The sequence below is a fragment of the Magallana gigas genome, chromosome 3 (genome assembly GCF_963853765.1).
Source record: "Magallana gigas chromosome 3, xbMagGiga1.1, whole genome shotgun sequence".
NCBI classification, from domain to species: Eukaryota; Metazoa; Mollusca; class Bivalvia; order Ostreida; family Ostreidae; genus Magallana; species Magallana gigas.
Genome location: NC_088855.1, coordinates 38,287,344 through 38,308,619, shown reverse-complemented (window position 1 = coordinate 38,308,619; position 21,276 = coordinate 38,287,344). Strand labels below are relative to the sequence as shown.

The 21,276-nt window shown below is 34.4% G+C and overlaps 2 protein-coding genes and 1 long non-coding RNA gene across 3 annotated transcripts in view; 1 reads left to right on the top strand and 2 right to left on the bottom strand.

Moving 5' to 3' along the window:
• LOC105317659 (uncharacterized) overlaps positions 1-2,334 on the bottom strand; it is a 53,079-nt gene extending 50,745 nt beyond the window's left edge. The window contains exons 1-3 of the mRNA XM_066077873.1: positions 1,809-2,334; positions 530-637; positions 89-219 (exon numbers count right to left, since the gene is read on the bottom strand). Of these exons, the coding sequence (XP_065933945.1) occupies positions 89-219; positions 530-637; positions 1,809-1,866 (297 nt within the window). The 5' untranslated portion in view covers positions 1,867-2,334. The remainder of the gene's footprint in view (positions 1-88; positions 220-529; positions 638-1,808) is intronic.
• LOC105317658 (lactase/phlorizin hydrolase) lies at positions 2,311-8,266 on the top strand. Its single transcript, XM_034480145.2, has 15 exons — positions 2,311-2,491; positions 3,369-3,499; positions 3,695-3,875; positions 4,004-4,080; positions 4,190-4,583; positions 4,696-4,825; positions 5,050-5,225; positions 5,345-5,578; positions 5,721-5,825; positions 5,911-6,296; positions 6,505-6,688; positions 6,887-7,126; positions 7,275-7,404; positions 7,541-7,722; positions 7,918-8,266. The coding sequence occupies exons 1-15, from the start codon at positions 2,344-2,346 to the stop codon at positions 8,115-8,117; spliced, it is 2,898 nt and encodes a 965-aa protein (XP_034336036.2). The 5' UTR covers positions 2,311-2,343; the 3' UTR covers positions 8,118-8,266.
• Positions 8,267-8,406: 140 nt separating this feature from the next.
• On the bottom strand, positions 8,407-11,757 carry LOC105317657 (uncharacterized). Its single transcript, XR_010712146.1, has 7 exons — positions 11,625-11,757; positions 11,150-11,303; positions 10,854-10,976; positions 9,869-10,744; positions 9,566-9,716; positions 9,120-9,262; positions 8,407-8,963 (listed from the first exon to the last, which is right to left on the bottom strand). It is a non-coding gene; the product is annotated as an uncharacterized lncRNA (long non-coding RNA).
• Positions 11,758-21,276: the final 9,519 nt, after the last annotated feature.

Sequence of the window (21,276 nt, the reverse complement as noted above, 5' to 3'; positions counted from 1 at the left end):
AACCCAATTACAATAGATCTGTAAGGTTGTTCCAGGTAAAACTTTTCTCAAATAAATTGAACAATGAAATACAAAACGATGCCTTTACCCCTAATTCTTTGAGGAGTTCTACATCGCTCATGTAATTATGATAACTGTCACAGGCAATATCTCCCGTGTCGTTGTTTTCGATGTTTCCCTTGACGTGCGAGTAAGTGTCCCAAATGCTTGGCCCTCTACCTATATCGATAGAAAAAAGGTCAGTTTTGAAGAGACAGTAATTTTATTCCCTTATTATGGCTCTTTTTCATATTAGATCAATTGTTAGGGCTTACTGTAATTGTTGTTAATTGTTGGAAGATGTTTGAGGTGGGAATGGGATTATAAACTTGTATATTCAAGATGGAGGGAATAATTGGTAAAAGTTAAGTCTATAAACTATTCGATAAATAATTGACCAATTATTTGTTAGAATTTAATCGCATGGAAATAAACGAATCAAATATTTACGACCTTGACATCATAAGAACTATTGCTTATGGGGACCTACCGTCCTCGTTCCACGCCCCCTCGATTTGATAGGCCGCAGTCGCCGCGCTCCACGCAAAGTCGCTTGGAAACTTGCCGTAGTACGTACCCCCGTCCGACAACAGTTGAGCTGCAGAAAGTTTGAGTAATTGTAATAGTCATTTATAAACAAAACAGAGCTAGATATTCAGTTTGAACACATGTCATAAAGGTAAACAGGGTTAAAATTTTCATAATCATTCTTCGGGATGAAGTGAATGTATGTATCGTTGATACATGTACGATGTAGAATTCGACCTTACCCTTCGTTGAACCAGCTGACCAAGTAGAATTATTTTTAGATTATGTTGATTTCTTATTTCGCCTTTCAATTTTTTTTTTTTTTTTACCATTTTGCATATCAATTTATTAACAACTGTCATTTTGCACTGTTCACCAAATATACAGTCATGTAGAATCTTGCCACAAACAACTGTACACAAACATTAAACATAATTGCATACACAGAGCGATGGCATTGATACCCTTTCCACAACAACTTGTCAAATTGCAAAACTGCATATCAGGGATGCCATCATGGGGTAAATGAAAAAGAGTAATTATAATTAAGCGTAACTAATTACATTTTTCAAAGTAATTGGAAGTAATTTGTAATTAACTATGGCTTCATTTACAAGTAGTTGAATGTATTTTAATACATTCCCAAAAATGCCTTATATTTTAAATTACTTTTCAATTACATTTCACTTCCTTTCTTTTCCAAGTTGAAAGTTAATAAAAGGTGTCTTATAAATATGCATTTTATAAAGATGCATAGCTTGCATACTTGCTCTGCATGGGCTTATTATTGTGCAATAATTAAATGTCTCATAATATGTAATTTGTTCACCATTATAAAGCGGGACACAATGCCTAAGGCAATTGGTAAATTTATTTGACTTCAGCGCTGAATAATATACTACCAAACGTTATGTAACTTTCCTATAAAATGTCAAAATATTAAGAAAAAATAAATGTAGGAATAATCGGATGCCCCCTTAAATTATTAATTAAGGCGTTTCTTAACGACATCACGAGACTGGTTTTTATTCTAAACACACATTTTCATCTCAATGCACAATGATAACAATACAACAACAAAAATACATAAACTGATGTATGTGAAACCGATTTACGGCAACTATATTTGAATTGAAATTTGGTATTTTTTGCATTGTCTATTTATAACTAAAATTCTATCTACAAAGTAAAAATACTGCGCCAGTAAACCACATTGTTCTATCAAGATTTGAATTCCTTACCTCTTGTTAAACATTGTAAAGACATCAAAAGTCCTATTCCTGTCACAGCAAGCAACATGGTTCGTAACTGATGTTCTCCAAATCAAAGTAACATTTCAATATCTAAAAAATCATAGAACAGAGACTCTACTCCTTAAATTTTATCACTTGGTTTGTAAATCTGCGACCCTTTCCCCTGTCGCTCGGTAAGTAAAGTAACCGCAAGGGAATCTTCTCTTGTAAGGTAAAAGCCCTTATTGTAAAGGTTAAAATGGAGAAAATCTTAAGAAAAGGCGTGGCTAGTCAGGAGAGATAAGATTCTCCGGGGATTTAAAGTTTGACTTTTCAGCAGTCTTTGAGTAGTACTGTTTCATATATTGACCTACCAAAAACTGGAAAGATAAAATCTTGCGTCGGTTTGCGGATTCTTTTTTCTTCTTGATTTTATAATTCGAGTAGATGGTTTAGTAACCGGGTACCAGGTCTGTCAGTCGCACGTTTTTTACCTCGTGAGTATCTTGGAGTTGCTTGGAGTGTCTACCCCCAACCCCCAAAAATGGCTGCCTTGCGCGGAGTTCTTGCAGCTTTCCTTGTTCTCTGTGTCCAAAGGACCTCAGCATTTTACTATGGACAATTCCCAGATAATTTTGCCTGGGGTGTTTCCACTTCGGCGTACCAGACGGAGGGGTCTTGGAACGAAGGAGGTAACTAAATTGTTGTGAATTACATTACAGAAAAATTGACTCAAGACTTGTATAAATTCATTGAAAATGTACAGATTCCATGATACCTTAAGTTATAAAGATGATATTGATAACGTCTATAAACGTTTTTAAATGCTTTAAAAATAATATCAGAAAAAAATTTCTAATGCGCAGTAAGTCAAATTACGCTGACCAAACGTACTTCTTGAATTTTCAATTTACATGTACGTTTTTTATATCATGAATAAGGTGTTCCAATCTAGGTGCGCGTAATTTTGCTGAAAATTTTCGATATTTTTGTTTTCAATTCTTTAACAGATTTTGATTTTTTTTTAAATGCTCACAGTACTACTTGGTATATTGTAATGCATTTATGCAGAATTAAAACTGTAAAAATATTAACAGTAAAATATACAAGGTTTGTTTTTTCTCTAAAAATAAAGAATTCAAAGTGAATTTTGTACGTCTCATGAACTGAACGTATCGTGATATTCCGCAGCGTGGAACTAGCGGTTACACTTGGCATCAATACTTTTATATGTCGTAATTTTACTAAAGCAAGGCATACCTGTATTGTTTTTGTTGTTTTCTTATGTTTTGTTTCTTTTTTGTTTTGTTTGTTTGTTTTGGTTTTTTTTTGTAAAATTGTTGAATAGAGCAAATGTGATCTATGTTACTTCTATGAATGTGTTTCTCTTAAAAAATCGACATGTACGTCAATGATAATAATTTACTTTTTATAAATTCAATTTACTCGTTCGTGTATCAAGGCGTGGATATTGTCATCTTAACAGTTTGTGTGTAAATTCATCATAGACTGAAGTATGACCAATACATATAGCTGTTGTCTTTATGGGTTTTTTTTTTCGTATTAAAGGACGCGGGCCAAGTATCTGGGACACGTTTTCCAAATCCCCCGGGAAAATTGTGGACGGATCAAACGGAGACCAAGCTAGCGATTCATACAAAAAATACCGAGAAGACGTTCAGCTGCTTAAACAACTAGGGGTAAAAAAAACCCACCATGTTCACCCCCTTTGAATCTTTGAAACCAATAAATTCAGACCAAGACACTGAAGATCTGTTCAATTCTCCTATAAATTCGTTATGTCAATGTCACTTTGTTTACTCAAGCTTTCTTAACTTAAAACATCTCATACGAAAACCGATTTTATTTATTTTTTGTGTTGATTTGTACCTTAGGTGAAGTACTACCGATTTTCAATATCATGGAGCCGAGTCTTGTCCAACGGAACTCTGGCATCAAGAAACGAAGAGGGTATTCAGTTCTACAAGAACTTGGTTCAAGAGTTGAAAAACAATAACATCGAGCCAGTTGTTACCCTCTATCACTGGGACCTGCCTCAAAAACTCCAAGACATGGGTATAACAACTCATGATTATTATAAATCAGTATTTATAGAACCTGATTCTAATTTTGTTCTTTTTGTATATGTGAAAAATGTAATTCTTTAAAAAGAAAATTCATTCTTATTGGATAATTTTATTTAGGTGGATGGGAGAGTGACTCCATTGTTAATTTTTTTGTGGAGTACTCCAATTTAATGTTTAAAGAACTTGGACCTCAGGTATACTGCATCATTCCAATTAAGAAATTATATCTCTTCGTAATTTGTAATTTTATGACCTTTTTAATTTTTATTAAAAAATTTAACTTGCAACTGATTGTTTGTAAAGGTGAAGATGTGGATAACAATAAACGAACCTTATGACGTAGCTTGGTACGGTTATGGCACCGGAAGTCAAGCTCCGGGAATAAAAGAACCCGGAACCAAACCCTATGCAGTTGGTCGAAATTTGATTCTTGCTCACGTAAGGGTCTATAAGCTGTACAAAGAGTCATATGCTCCATCTCAGGGAGGTAAAATAGGAATAGCGCTAAACTCGGACTGGAAATTACCAAAGACAAACTCACAGGAAGATAGACAGGCAGCAGATCGCGCGAAACAGTTCATGCTTGGTTGGTTTGCTAGCCCAATTTTTGGGAATGGAGATTATCCGGAAGTGATGAAAACCAGAGCAGGAAGTCGACTTCCAAGTTTTTCATCTCAAGAGATAATTGATAACAGAGGCATGGGTTCATTTTTTAAATCGAATTATAAAGAACAAATAATATATGTTGGGTTTCATGTATAAGCAATATTCTATTTTCATGAATCTATACAAATGTATTTTGCCCATAGGATCATCCGATTTCTTTGGAATAAACCATTATACAACGAAACTCGTTGAAAACAGCCCTTCAATGGACGCTGGTGAGAGTTATTCCAAGGACCTGGGTGTTAAGGAGTCATTCGATCCAACATGGGACGGGTAAAAAAAATATCATATCATGGTTGTCTTTGAGCTACCAAAAAAAATAAAACCTAAAAAAAAGATTATAAGGCTATTGAATATTTTATAATTAATATTTTAAACAAAACAAGTTTTCAAAAAGAGAAGGTACTGAAAATTTTATTCAAACACTTATTAAACAGGTATGTTTCTATCTTTTGTTTTCCGGTGACAATCTTAAGTCTATTATTTACGGTATTTAGACCAAGTGAGAAAAAGATCTACCCAGAAGGAATGAGAGAACTTTTGAAGTATATCAAATCTACGTATGGAAATCCTGTTGTCTACGTCACAGAAAACGGGGTAGGTGACTGTGGAACTATTGTGGACGAAACAAGGGTGAATTATCTCAAAAACTACATCGACCAGGTTCTTCAAGGTAACGCTATCGATTTTAAATTCATGTTTATTTTGTTATAATTATTATTGCAAATTTGAATATAAATTGATAAACACTGATTCAGAAGTTTAAAACATTTTTAAATACACATTTTTCAGCCTTGAAGTTGGATCATGTGGATGTAAGGGGATATTTTGTTTGGTCTCTAATCGACAACTTTGAGTGGAGCGCAGGCTATACAAAGAAATATGGTATCTACAAAGTGGACTTCGAAAGAGGCGGTCGCGATAGAACACCGAAAGCGTCAGCTAACTTCTACAGAGACGTCATCACCCATAATGGATTCCCAACAACATGGAAGACATTTGACGCGGCCAATTACATCAGGCAAGGTGTGTAGCAGAAGTCATTGTATTCAACTGTCAGAGTCCATTTGAGTAGTTCCTTGATTGTAAAAGGATTGCTTGAATTCAACATACAACACAATACTACTTTATGTCTGAATGCACATTTATTGTTGCTACTTTAAAATAGATTTGGAGGACCGCGATGACTTTATCAAAGGCCAGTTTCCACATGGTTTCGCGTGGGGCGTTGCCACTTCGGCTTATCAAATAGAGGGTGGATGGAACGCTGATGGTTCGTTTTATATGCTAAATTTGAAATTTGTTTGTTGCCTTTTGTCTTGGTCTATGTAGTGTTTTATTGTACAATATTTGCACAGGGAAAGGGCCTAGTATATGGGACGTAAGATCACATAAAGGATGGAATTACAACCGACAGACCGGAGACGTTGCCTGTGACAGTTACCATAAATATAAAGAGGATGTCCAAATGCTTGTCCGTTTAGGAGTCTCTCATTATCGATTTTCTATTGCTTGGAGTCGAGTGATGGCGGATGGAACACTTCATACCATAAATAGCAAGGGCATCGAATATTACAATAATCTTATCAATGAGCTGCTAGCCAACAACATTCAGCCTATGGTTACCTTATATCACTGGGACCTGCCACAAGCGCTGCAAGACATTGGAGGGTGGCAGAACGACAAAATTATTGAGTACTTCAACGACTATGCCAGACTTTGTTTTTCTTCTTTTGGTGATCGGGTATGATAATAATAGTGTAATATGAGATATCCTAAATGATGAACAATTATAATTATGGCATTTTATGACCGATTCAAAAATACATGGTTTTACTTCAGAATGTCAGAAAATTTACGAGAGCGCGGGTTCTTATACTACACTTTCTGTAGTCCATACAAACGTTTTAATTAGCGAAAACACTGTTTTAAAATGTTTCCTATACACCTAGGTTAAACTTTGGATTACATTCAATGAAGCTTTCGTTGTGGCTTGGTTGGGTTATGGGATTGGAGTTTTTGCCCCTGGAGTAAGCAGTGCCGATACGGGAGCATATGAAGTCGCCCACAACATCATAAGATCCCATACCCGAGCATATCGCACCTATGAAACGTCATTCAAGACCCTCCAGCAAGGTGCGTCTATTATCGGTTTTCAGCATCTCTCTGTACTTTCTTGATTATTATAGTGATTTAAAAAGAATCGTGTATCAACTTTAGCATATATTGTGGAAATGGAGACAGGTAACAGAAAAAAAGATGCATAAGCTGTAAATGCCAAATCTAAACTATATAATGCCGTAGTTGTGTAATATCATTGAGGATCTGTTGAAGGTCAAGTTGGGATAACTCTGGATTGTGATTGGAAGGAACCACAGACATACAGCACCACCAGTCGCTATGCTGCCGAGAGGGCGCTACAGTTCAAACTCGGGTGGTTCGCCAATCCTATATTCGGAAACGGAGATTACCCATCGGTTATGAAAAGGAAAGTAGCTGATAAGAGTAGAAGACAAGGGTATCCTAAATCTAGACTGCCAGAATTTACCCCAGAGGAGATTCAACAGAATAGAGGTAGATATTATACCTCATATTATAACCTACATGTAATATGACAAAAATCACAGCAGTATTTACAAAATCATCACCTGTATTAATATTCCAGATAAAAAAATGGAAACAAAGATTTAATTCATTTTCATTACATATTTTGTTTTTAAAGGTGCTTTTGATTTCCTTGGACTCAATCATTACACGACCAATCTTGTACGCGAAGAAATACGTGATATTAACTGGCATAGCTATGAGAGCGATCAGGACATAGACACATCCGAAGATCCGTGCTGGAATACGTAAGAAACATGATTATAATTACTAATAGGTAGTAATTGCGGCTTAATTTAACCTAGAGCAAAAACCACATCTAAATTTTTAAAGGAAAAATCATGTAATGATAATTATTCATAATATTGAGCTTATTTTTGCCAGTACTGAATCTGGTTGGTTGCGTGTAAATCCATGGGGAATTCGAAGACTGTTAAAGTGGATCAAAGATCGCTATGGCAACCCTCCTGTTTACGTCACCGAAAATGGCGTCTCTGACAAAGGCGAGATGATGGACTACTCTAGGGCTAGATATTATACTCTTTACATAAACGAAGTACTCAAAGGTAAGTCAACCAAGCCCGCTACTGCAATGTATGTTTCCCCGAGTTCTATATCTATAAATAATAACAATTTACATCGTATTTCAATTATGCTATTTTTTAAACAAAATTCTAATAGTAAAAATTATATTATAGTTAAATTAATGATAATTATTCCTCCGAAATAATGTAGATAAAATTCATATTTAATCATTGCAGCTGTTAGACGAGACGGATGTGACGTCAGAGGCTACATGGCCTGGGCTTTGATGGACAATATGGAATGGACCAGCGGCTACTCACAGAAGTTTGGACTTTATTATGTAGATTTTAATGATCCTGAGCGTCCACGCACTGCCAAACATTCAGCTTCAGTGTACAGCAAAATAGTCGCGGATAACGGTTTTGGATATGTATGAAGTCTGCAACTTTGTATTCAGCATACTAGTTTCACTTATGTTTAATAATTAGACTTGTCTTACTTCTTACTTACTTCTTAGAATTCTTTAATTTCTTTATGAAAAATTGAAGTATTATGATAGTTTTATAAGTAAACACAAGAAATTTAGTTTCGGTCTTAAGTTGGGTTTTTTTGGTCTTTTTGAGGTCTGTGCTAGATACTAGAAATACCTCATATGGTTACCAATCCAATAAAATTGGTTTCATAATCTTTATCCATACAACGATAAAATGTGATATTCACATGAGTGGACTTGTATTTCAATTGGTAATACCTGCATACGGCACAACTCGTCAGTTCAAGCGTCCAGGACACTGCATTGAAGCATGGCCGCCTTAGTTTGTACTGACATTGACTGATCATGGATTAATACCTCTTTAATGTCGACCCGCATAGCGTGTGACCTTGTGGAGAGGTTTGATTGATGAGATGTGTTGTTAGGTTTTGAATTTTAATATAAATTGGCTCGGACCGAAACGTTGAATTGTCTTATCTATCAAACAAACAAATCTATTGGACTCATCCTATAAGGACATTTTATCGTCGTTCAGCAAAAGTAGAGAGTTGTTTTAAAGTACATGTGATTTTAGAGATCACCTGATAAAATGCTAACGATCTACAACTCGGGTTAAATGATACACGGTTCTCTGCATTGCTTTTTATTATTTTCTTCAAAAGCAAGCACGAGCTATTGAATTAAATTAGTAAACATAACGAAAGATTTTTTTTTAAAATATGTCTTAGAATCTTGAAATACATTGTAGTATACAAGCTGACATATTCCATCAAGGACTGGTACAGTGACCTACAATACACGCAAAATTTAACATTCATTATTTTTATCAAAATAAAAAAAAAAAAATATCTACATCTTCCGATTTCCGTCAATTAATTTGATAAAGGTTCAATATTATTTCAAGACCTTTTTCAAAATCGATAAAAAATTTATTAATTATTTAACCCTGTCAAATTTTGAAGAACCTTGCTCTCCCATGGGTACGACGTAAAGATGATCACCGTGGCAGTAGAGCCCGGGGGTACAGGGGCAGGATAACACCACGTCAAGGGGGCGGGTAGTGGCATTTCCTGTTCTGACTAGACAACCTGTACGACGAATAATTCGAACTGGTTATGGGACATGTAATACCAGATCTAAACACTTTCCACAATTTCTTATTTACTTCCTGGACTTGTAAATCATTATTTTTTCAGACAATGGTGATGACTGTGATGCACGATCACTTAGCATTATATGCACTTTTAAATTAGTTTTTAATTCAGGAAGAGGAAATGAATTGAAAACGAAAAAAAATTATATAGCAACACTTCTCTTAATTCATTAGGGAAACAAGACCTTGGTCTAAAAAAGCAAACATACAGAGAGATCCAGCCTTAATCTTTACTTACCGTCCCCGTCCATACCCATGGGTACACAGTGCCCACTGTAATGGCCGTGAAGCTGCCTTCTCCCAATGGGTTGGTTAATGGAAACACAGCACTCATTGTCTAGACATTCCGTTGCCGAGTTGCAACCTTTATTTGTCGCTGCTGCATCAGTCTTAATGAGGAAAACGAGGAAGAATGTTTTTTTAACATTTTGAAAGAGAAAATTAAGAGTAATGAGGAAATATGTTTTCATCAATGAAACATTTTGTATGTGTTATTTTACGTTCGATGGACCACATTGTCGAAATGTAAAAAGTTACTCACATAAAGCACAGCTCCGTGATAACATACTAACAAAATCCAGAGAGCGCGTGTCAGCGTCATTATGGCAATATGGTCTAGAACTAGTTCAGCCTTATTGTAACCACTCCTTATCATACCATGTTTAGTGTATAATGTTATCATGAAAACCATGTAAGGACGAAGAAAGGGGAGATCTCTAACTGAACATTCTTTTTCGTTTCAAAATCCTGTTTTTACGATTAGACAATTCTAAAAAAATGACAGAAGTTTCCCTTCGTTTGCAGTAAAACATCGCTTTGCCGATCTGTTCTGACAAAATCGAACTATTCTCGGAATTTCAAAAAAAACCCAACTTTTTAGACAACGAATTGTCTTCAAAGTTTGGGGAAATTTATAAATTATGAGTTTAGAGAATCTGCATGTCCATTCCGGCTACCTATATTATGGTTTTTTACTCCAAATTTTCTGCACTTTGCTTCTTGCTTACTAGTATTTTATTTTATAGTTTTGAATTTCACCGAATCATACCATATGTTTAATACGTTCATCTTTTCAAAACAATGCATGGAGTAGGCAGTAACCGAGGCTCTCGTTATTTTTTGGTAAAGTAATGTATATATATTTCGTATTTGTAAACCTTGTGCTTACAGCTAAGCAAATAATAGAAGCTATTGTCAGGAGATCGTACATATCAAATATCGTGTACGGATTATGTAATAACACATAACCCATACATTAGCTCTTTATAAAGAAAAATAGTTTTTGCACTTTTCTCTTCCTTGTCATCCATTTTTAATTTATATTTGTATTTGTTTTCAACAATAATATCATTTTGCGGAATAATAAATACGCCGGGATCTTGGGTCAGAGCCATAATCTATGGATTTGCACAATGACCTAAATAAAAAAGAAACATGTGAAATTGAGATAAGGTATAGTAACTGTTGTAAAGTTAAAAATCAGAAAAAAAATTGTATTCAATTAAATTCAAAAGAGAATACGATACCAATTTCTCCCAAGGGTATGTCATAGTGGTGGTCTCCATGACAATATAGACCCGGTGTACAGGGACATGCAAACACCAGCTCAGTGGGTCTGGAGGTCGCGTTACCATTCCTCACAAGACATCCTGCAAAACAGCACGTTATTCAGTATGTAACAGAAATAGCCTTTACATCTGTCTATTTTCCAAAGAAAATTTCACTATTATAGTCATTGTTTGCCAGTATTATTCAGAAGGTCATAGAACCATGCACGTGATACTCGGTTAAACCGAAATAAATCTAAATATTCTTCAAATACCGTCCCCGACTTTTCCTAATGGAATGCAGTGACCATGGAAACTCGTCTGCCTTTTCCCGATCGGTCGGACGTTAGAAACACAGCATTCGTTATCCTGGCAGTCAGTTGCTAGGTTACACATTCGAGGTTCAACCGTGTCCTTGATCACAAATGTCTGTAGCCATGGTTTTTAAAAAGTAGAATCAGAGCATGTTTCAGTATTCACAAGACCATGCCGCAAATATTATTATAAATATATATTTTTATGCGTTAAAATGAATATATTAATACAGCTCAATATACATCTTGTTTCTTGTCTTCCAATTATCATTATCAATGAAAGTTCAGAATATATACGTTAAATATTAATGTCCGATGTACAGGTAGATCGAACAGTTATGTATACCAGTGGTCATACCTGAAATATCTTGTAATTACAACGTCATGCAACCTGAAATTAGATGTAAATACATTAATGACACAAAATATTACGTACTGAACAGAGTCCAAAGCATATTGCAAGTATTGATGGGTTTATAGGGGCCATGTCTATCGGAGGTCTTATATTCACACCTGTTAATCTGTTTATCTTAGATGTTATCAAACCCCCTTCCTATCTAAGTGTATTTATTTAAAGAAACATCCAACTTAACCAAATCAAAAATTTCCGTGTTTTCTGTATTACTAAAAATTACATTACGAGACATTTAATTCACATGTGTATATGTGATACACTGAAAAATTGGGACAATACTGTTTTATGTTTGTCCATCTGCCTTTTTAGTATTCGACGTTTGATCGTTTTAACATTCTTTATCGTATATATATTTTTATTTGGTTTAGTCAACATTCAATATAAATAGTAGGACTTTAATGAGACTCTATCATTGTTCATTCGCAATCACATATTTAATTTTTACTCATTAACTTTAATTAAAAGCAATTGCATAATTGTATATCAAGACACATGGCTGTACAACTCCATAAGCTCCATAGCCAACTGAAACCTATTGTATCACTATACCGAAGTATATGGTCATTGGACATGTCCTAAACGCCGTAAAGAAAATCATTGAACAATCCTGCTATGTTCTGGCAACTAAGGATAAGCACAAGTTCCTGAATCAAGTGTACAGCGGAGATTTCATTGCCAATGAGGTCCACTCATCTCCCGAATAAGATGATGATGATCTGGTATACTAATAGTTTTCTATATCTGTCTTGTTTCTGTCGAAGATGAGATCTTTGTTTTCGTTGACACTTAAAGTAAGCACTATGAAAAAATCCATAAAATTTGCGATGGCAATAACAGAGAAAATATATTTAATGATGGGTTTGGTCGTAAACGTATAACGCGCAACATACTGAAAAAAGACAAACTGTAAAATCACAAGTATGATGCTTTTGAAGCAGTCAGTGATTATAGTTCCTGTCAACTCGAGTGATATTAGATACATGTATCTGCATTTCAGACAAGACTTCTATCACAATGAATTCTATCTAGGCGATTCGAACATCCAGATAAATACCAAGGCCAAGGCAAATGTGGGTCAAGGTCAAACATAGTGTAGGTTCTTTTCTCAGCTCTAGTGTAAATATATGGCTTTTGGATAATTATCTAATTTTCATGTGGGAATTGTGATTCTTTGACTATAAATACACACGGTGGACACAAAGTTAAGTTTTTTTTATTTTACTAAGAATGTTATTTCAAAAGTTTTCTTTGTGTAAAGATACAACGTTTGCCATTGACATCTGCTAAGTGTGACAGATATACAGGAATTTATACACAAAGTAAATGCTCAGTATACTGGTATATAAATAAATAAATAAATATGTGTAAATTGGCAAAGAAAAGACTGTGATAGTGAACTCATTTATCAAACTTATTGACCACTAGTTATCTACATTTTATAACATTTAAATAACATTCATACTAAAGATATATAAGAAGTTTGCAAATGCTAGCTTCAAACAATTACGATTAGATGTCGATTGGGATAGGGAGATATCCAATAATCACAGCATTAATGATGTTTTTGACAATTTTAATAAAGAATACAATCATTATGTTGACAATAAATTCCAAAAAATTAGGTACTATTCAACCGTCGGATAAACCATTCATTACTAGTGAGATTAGACGTAAAATGCGACAAAGAAACAGGGTACACTATAAGGCAAAATTTAAAAAACAATGATTACCAATGGGATAAATATCAACATATACGTAATGAAGTTTTAAGCATGGTACGCAAATCAAAACAAAATTACAAAGAAAAATTTACCTTGCATATATTGAATAAAGCAATTCCCCCTGGGGAATGGCTTAGAATATTTAATCAATAACTAAATTCTCCATAAAAAAACACCAAAAACAAAACAAAACCAAAAAAAACAAAACAAAAACAAAACAAAAACAAAAAAACTAAATCCCCACCAATTAAATCAAATGGTAGCATTTAGTATACAGCATTTAGTATACATATATTTACATATATTTAGCATTTAGTATACACCCGATTGACAACAAACAACAACAAACATTTTGCAAATATCTCACGAGATGAGGATAGTTCAGAACCCCTATTACCTCCTCAAGGACCTGGTCCTCCATTTTCTGTGAACATATTTAAAATAGAAGATCAGTTTAAAAAATAAATCCATCTAAACCCCAGGAACTTAAGAATATTATTCCTTCCATCACTGGACCCCTTACCAAAATGTACAAAGCATCATTGACTTGTAAACAACTCACACATGTGTGAAAACTTTCTAAAATTACACCAGTTTATAATAGAAAGGTAGTCCCGACGAGCTAGGAAACTATAGACAAATTGCTTTAACTAGTATTCTATGCAAAATCAGGGGAAAATAATTTTTAAATACCTCTACAACTACATGTTAGAGCATAATCTTTTATCTAAAAACCAATCAGAATTTCAACGCAGATATTCTTCTGTGTATCAACTTTTAGAAATATGTAATACAATCATTAGAAATCTAGACCAACGGAAAAGATGTTGGGTTTATTTTCTGTGTTATTTCAAAAGCGTTTGATAAGGTTTGGCATAAGGGTCTATTATACAAACCTCAACAAAATGGCATATTTGGAAGCATACTAGATTGGATTTGAGATTATCTTTCTGACCATGAACAAAATATATTGCTAGAAGGATACTCTTCTACCAAACAAAATACGAATGCAGGTGTTCCCCAAGGCTCTGCATTTGGTCTATTTTCTGATTTTGATATATATCAATGATATAACTGTTAATTTTGAAAATCAATTCGGTTATTTACCGATGATAATTGTAGACTCCGATGCAATAGGACCTGTATCTTTAACAAATGATCTTGTTCACAAAAAGGTCGACAACAAAGCCACTGACTTACTCTCACATGAAATGGTTTTTGGACTGAACATATTCTTAAAATTGTTTGATAAAGCATATCAGCTTTAAATAATCTTCGCGCCTTTAGGTATAAACTAAACAGGGAGTCTTTAGTTAGTTTACTTTTCTTTTATCCGACCTCTTTTAGAATATGGTGATGAAGTATGGGATAACTGTACACAAGAGTAATTTATTAGAATGTTTACAAATTGAGGCTGCGCACATCATCAAAGGATTCAGACGCACATCCTCAAAAAACGTATATAATGAATTAGGGTAGGAAACATTTAGTGCTAGAAGAAAAGAAAACAGAAAATTACCTTTACGTACAAAATACTTAATAATTATACACCTGAATATTTGTATGATATGGTTGAACAATGTCTACCAGTTTCACATAATTATTCCCTACGCAATGATAACTAATTTCACATTCCAATTACTAGAACTGTTGCACACTAAAATAGCTGTTTGCCCTCAACAGTCAAGTTATGGAACACTTTGCCAGACAATGTAAAATCTTCAACTAGAATACCCAAATTTAAGCAAAGTATACAAAGCAAAAATCCAGTAAATTATATAACCATGGACAAAAAAATTAAAATATATTTCATTGTCAACTAAGACATTTTTTTTTTAGCAATTTTAATGCTGATTTGGGCAATAAAAGATTTTAGAATGTAACTTAACATCAATGATAAACAATGTACTAAATGTATCTTACATGTAAATGTAGAACAAATCCTCAGTCTATCATAGCTGCTATATATATACAAATATTTTTCCTTCCTTCCTCCCTCTCTCTCTCTATCTCTCTCTCTCCCTCTCTCTCTCTAAGCTCAAATCTGTTATTAATTAGTCGCTCTATCTTCGTATCCTCTATAAATTAGTAAAATATACATGTAAAACTTAAAGATATATACACTTCTTCTGTTATAAATATACATGTATATGTGCCTTGATCTTTAATGAAAAGAACTAATATAGGCTGTTTTTGGCCTACTGTTCGATCAATATTCATTTTTATATCTCTGTGTACATTTCTGAAGAAAATACTTCTTAAACTATATCAAGACACATGGCGGTACAACTCCATAAGCTCCATAGCCGACTGAAACCTATAGTAGGCTATCAAAGGGTACAATATGAGTGCTATATACTTGAATACACTATGCCGAAGTATATGGTCATTAGACATGTCCCAAACGCCGTAAAGAAAATCGTTGAACCATAGTGTTATGTTCTGACAACCAAGGATAAGCACAAGTTGTTGAATCGAGTGAACAGCGGAAATTTCATTGCCAATGAGATCCATTCGTCTCCCGAATAAGATGATGATAACCTGGTATAGAATTGAGGGCAGGCTAATGACAATCAATGACGTCAAAAAACCATCGACTTCACGTTGGTAAAACGCTAGCATCGACATACAGGACATTACCCCGATGGTACTCAGTAAAAGCATGAATTCATTGGCATTGATGCTGACATATTTCACGGTCAATTTCAGTTTCTTAAACATCAGATAATTTATAGACAAAATGCAAATAAGAGCAGCCGTTTTCTGTGCCAAAACTAAACTCAACCATATCCGGGATTGAGTTTCACTCTCGAAATTTAGAATATTGAATGGTGCACAAACCAGAAGGGGGACATTCATAAGTACAATGATAGCGATAATCTTTGACAACCTCTTCTGAGACGTCCATGAAAACTTTAAGCCCAAAATATTACACTGAGTTGATGATTTTTCAGCATCTGACTTCATCCTGAAAGCAAGTGTTATTGCCAGCGCAGAAAATTGGAGAGCGATTGGTGCTTTGAAAGCTTCAGTGATAAACATGATGTTGTTGACAGTTTTGTGGCGAAATCCGGTGCAGTTTTCTATATCTGTCTTATTTCTGTCGAAAATGAGATCTTTGTTTTCGTAAACACTTAAAGTAAGCACTATGAAAAAATCCATAAAATTTGCTATGGCAATAACAGAGGAGACATATTTAATGATGGGTTTAGTCGTAAACGTATAGCGCGCAACATGCTGAAAAAAAATAAGCTTGTGAAGCAGTCAGTGATTATAGTTTCTGTCAACTCGAGTGATATTAGATACCTGCACTTCAGATAAATTAGGACTTGTATCACAATGAATACCATTTTGGCGACTCCGAACATCCAGATAAATACCAATTTGGTTCTTATTATCATGTCGGAGCTCTTATCGTTGACCCACTCCTGCATGTTATAACGAATCGCAGTAAATGCAACAACCAGTGTCACCGCCGCTAGCAATCTAACGGTTACGTTGATCCCGGTGACGATATTTACGGCATCGAGGTCGGACTCCGGCCGTTGTCCATACACAACAGTAGGCACCACAAGTATCCCAAGCACGATGGATATGATCAGGATGGATCCAATTTCACCACCCTCCTCCCCACCGGCGAATTTAAAAGGAGAAAGAAATCGGCTTGCTGTTCCCATTCCGTCATGCCATTCCAATGCACAACTGAAAAGAAGTCACACAGAGTATAAAAGACATGTCAACTCTACATCGCAGTTGAGTGCGATTGCTATGTCAAAATGTCAGAAACGTTATTTGTAAACAACTGAATGTACTCCGGAAACTTTAATATAAATAGAAGAGTTTGAATGGTCTGTATGTTCAAGAGGTTTTTGGAGATTTTCTGATTCAGTTTGATTATAAATGAGCTTAATACTGGAAAAAAAATTCTCTAAGTACTTCCGTATATTGAAATGGTAATAATGATTATTTATGATGTATAAAAGCGTCAGATTGCTTGGAAACACATAAAACTCTATATCTGATGCCTGCTCTATAAGGCTACCTGAACGCACTAAACGATTTTAAAAATCAAATAGTTCCATCCTTTCAACTTCTCTACAAGAACCATTCGTTGAACAGCTTAATCCATCCACACTTAAAGCATAAAAGGTGCTAAAGACTGAATAAAAAATCTCATTTTCCGTTTCAGTAGAAAATTGTATCCTCCAAAAACTGGTTTTCGAGAATTTTATAGTTTCGTGGTTACATAATAGGATACTCCCGTCCTGGACAAGTAGCAGTAAACTAAGCAGCCAAGGAACCAAACATAGCCACACATTTACTACCACAGTAGTTTGGATACCTTGTAAATGTTATTAAAGCCAATAAGTTAAACATAGTTAAACATATATATAGAAATATGCTGTTCCGCAAATACCAAAAATACTATACCCCCGGTATAATCATTCAATAACAGCTTTACAAGTTAACGGGTTATTTGTTTCCACATTCGTTTATAGCCTTCATGTTTAATTGAATAGTTTTGTTAAGATATTAAACCAAAATCAATCAATCCATCATTCGATCAATAAATCAATTGATGAAAAAGAAATCAACGAGACAACATATTTATTCAAACATTAAGAACTAGGTTGTGTTTATAGTCCTTCGGCCATTGGATGAATTTCTTAAATTTCATGACGTACAGTGACCTTAATGGAATAAAATAAAGGAAATGAAAAAGAAAATTATAAGATTTTAAATTGGACTGGGGCTTATCAGTAGCGAATTTTGAAAGGTAGGTTGTTAGATAAGGGGAATGATGATGATACGACTGGGATTTGTTACCTCTTTCTCCGAGTGAAACCTCGTTCAAAGCATTGCCTAGGCGATGCAGACCATTGCAACATGAATATGCATATACAACTCTTCCGGTCTCGTTGTGAATATCTCACAAGACAACCTAGCTAATAAGACAATCCATAGGTAACGGTTTATATGCATGGAAGATTAGCTGGCTTCAACTCTGATTTACAACTTATCCTTGACTAAAAACTGCTCGTTCTAATTATATGTATATGAATAAAATCTTTGGTCAGAGCAAGGAAATACATCACAATTTTATCAGGTCGGTTAAAACGTAAAGCGTAAATAATGGGTTAATGCGTTATTTGAACACAACTTTCACTTATATAGTTAAATGGACAGATATATAGATAAAAAGTTCGATGTATTAAATATGTCAAATCAAATAAAACAAACCAATTGACAAATCCTTTTTAGAACAACTTTTTCAGATAACTAATTGTCTTTAAAGTTTTGGGAAAATTCATAAATTATGAGTTAAGAGAATTTGCATGTCCTATCTATCTATCCCATATCTATCCTACCTATCATAGTTTTTTACTTAAGTTTTCTGCACTTTGCTTCTTGCTTACTGATATTTCAAATTATAGTTTTAAACTTATCAATTCTTACCTTTAACCTTTTCGGAACAATGCTTGGAGTAGTAAGCAACCGAGGCACTCGGGGTTGTTGTTTTTTTTGTAGAGAAATGTATGTTGTACTTATTTGTGAACCTTGGGCTTACAGCTAAGCAAATAATACAATGTAGAACCTATTACCAGGAGAGCGTACATATCAAATATCTTGTGCAAATTACGTAATAACACAAAACGCATACATTAGCTGTCTATTAAGAAAAATATATTTTTTGCACTTTTTTCTTCCTTGTCATTCATTTTTAATTTCTTTTTGTATTTTTTTCCCTACACGATTATCATTTTTAAAAATAACAAATACGCCGGGATCTTGGGTCAGAGCAATAATCTATGGATTTTCACAATAACCTAAAAAAAAAAAAAGAAAACGTGCGAAATTGTGATAAGGTATAGTTGTAAATTTGAAAATCAGAAAATTCTATGTCTAAACGAAAAGGAGAACATGAGTAACAATTTTTCCCGAGGGTATGTCATAGTGGTGGTCTCCATGACAATATAGACCCGGTGTACAGGGACATGCAAACACCTGCTCAGTGGGTCTGAAGGTGGCGTTACCATTCCTCACAAGACATCCTGCAAAACAGCACGCTACTCAGTGTGTAACAGAAAGAGCCTTTACATCTGCCTATTTTCCAAAGAAAATTTAACTGTTATAATCAATGTTTGCCAGTATTATTCAGAAGGTCATTGAACCAGTGCATGTGATACTTGGTTAAATCTTAATACTCTTCATATACCGTCTCTAGCTTTTCAAAATGGAACGCAGTGACCATGGAAACTCGTCTGCCTTTTCCCGATCGGTCGGACGTTAGAAACAGCATTTGTTATCATGGCAGTCAGTTGCTAGGTAACATATTTGAGGTTCCATTATTTTCTTGATTACAAACGTCTGTTTTTATTAAGTTATTTTTTTGTAAATTTAGAATTAGAGCATGTATAAATATTCACACGTCAAAAATTATTAGAAATATTTTTTGCGTTTAAATGAATATATTACTACAGCTCAATGTGTATCTTGTTTCTTGTCTTCGATCATTTTTCATGAAAGGACAGTATAATGTACGTTAAATATTATGATATAGATAGATAAAACGATTTAATATCAACATGTCTATACCAGTGGTCATACAACTTGAAATAAGTTGTAAATACAACATCATACGACCTTAAATAAGATGTAAATACATTAATGACACAAAATATTACATATTGAACAGAGTCCAAAGCATATTGCAAGAATGGTTTGGTTTATAGGGGCAATGTCTATCGGACGTCTTATATTCACACCTGTTAATCTGTTTATCTTAGATGTTATCAAACTCCCTTCCTATCTGAGTGTATTTATTTAATGAAACAACCAACTGAACCAAATCAAAAATTTCCGTGTTTTCTGTATTACTAAAAAGTACCCAACGCGACATTTAATTTACATGTATCGTACACGGAAAAATTGAAATAAAATGTATGCTCATCTGCCTTTTTATATTCGACGTTTGACCGTCATAATAATCTTTATCATATATAAAATTTTAATTTCGTTTAGTCAACATTCCAGATAAACAATAGGTTTTATTTTCATAAGACTCGATCATTTTATTTGGATTTACAATCACATCTTTTTTTATACATTAACTTTTAATTCAAAGCAATTGCATATGTTGTATTTCAAGACACATGGCAGTACAACTCCATAAGCTCCATAGCCGATTGAAACCTATAGTAGGCTAACAAAGGGTACAGTATGAGTGCTATATACTTGAATACACTATGTCGAAGTATATGGTCATTAGACATGTCCCAAACGCCGTAAAGAAAATCGTTGAACCATACTGCTATGTTCTGGCAACCAAGGATAAGCACAAGTTGTTGAATCGAATGTACAGCGGAAATTTCATTGCCAATAAGGTCCACTCGTCTCCCAAATAAAATGATGATAACCTGGTATAGAATAGAGGGCAGGCTAATGACAATCAATGACGTCAGAATACCATCGACGTCACGTTGGTAAAATGCCTGCATCGACATGTAAGACATTACCCCGATAGTACTCAGTAAAAGCATGAATTCATTTGCATTGATGCTGACATATTTCACGGTCAATTTCAGTTTCTTAAACATCAGATAATTTATAGATAAAATGCAAATTAGAGCAGCCGTCTTTTGTGCAAACATTAAACTCAACCATATCCGGGATTGAGTTTCACTCTCGGAATTTAAAATATTGAATGGTGCACAAACCAGAAGGGGAACATTCATAAGTAAAATGGTAGTGATAATCTTTGCCAACCTCTTCGGAGACGTCCATGAAAATTTTAAGCCCAAGATATTGCACTGACTTAATAGATTTTCAGCATCTGCCTTCATACTGAAAGCAAGAGTTATTGCCAGCGCCGAAAATTGAAGATTGATTGGTGCTTTGAAAGCTTCATTGATAAACATGATGTTGTTGACTGTTTTGAGGCTATATCCGGT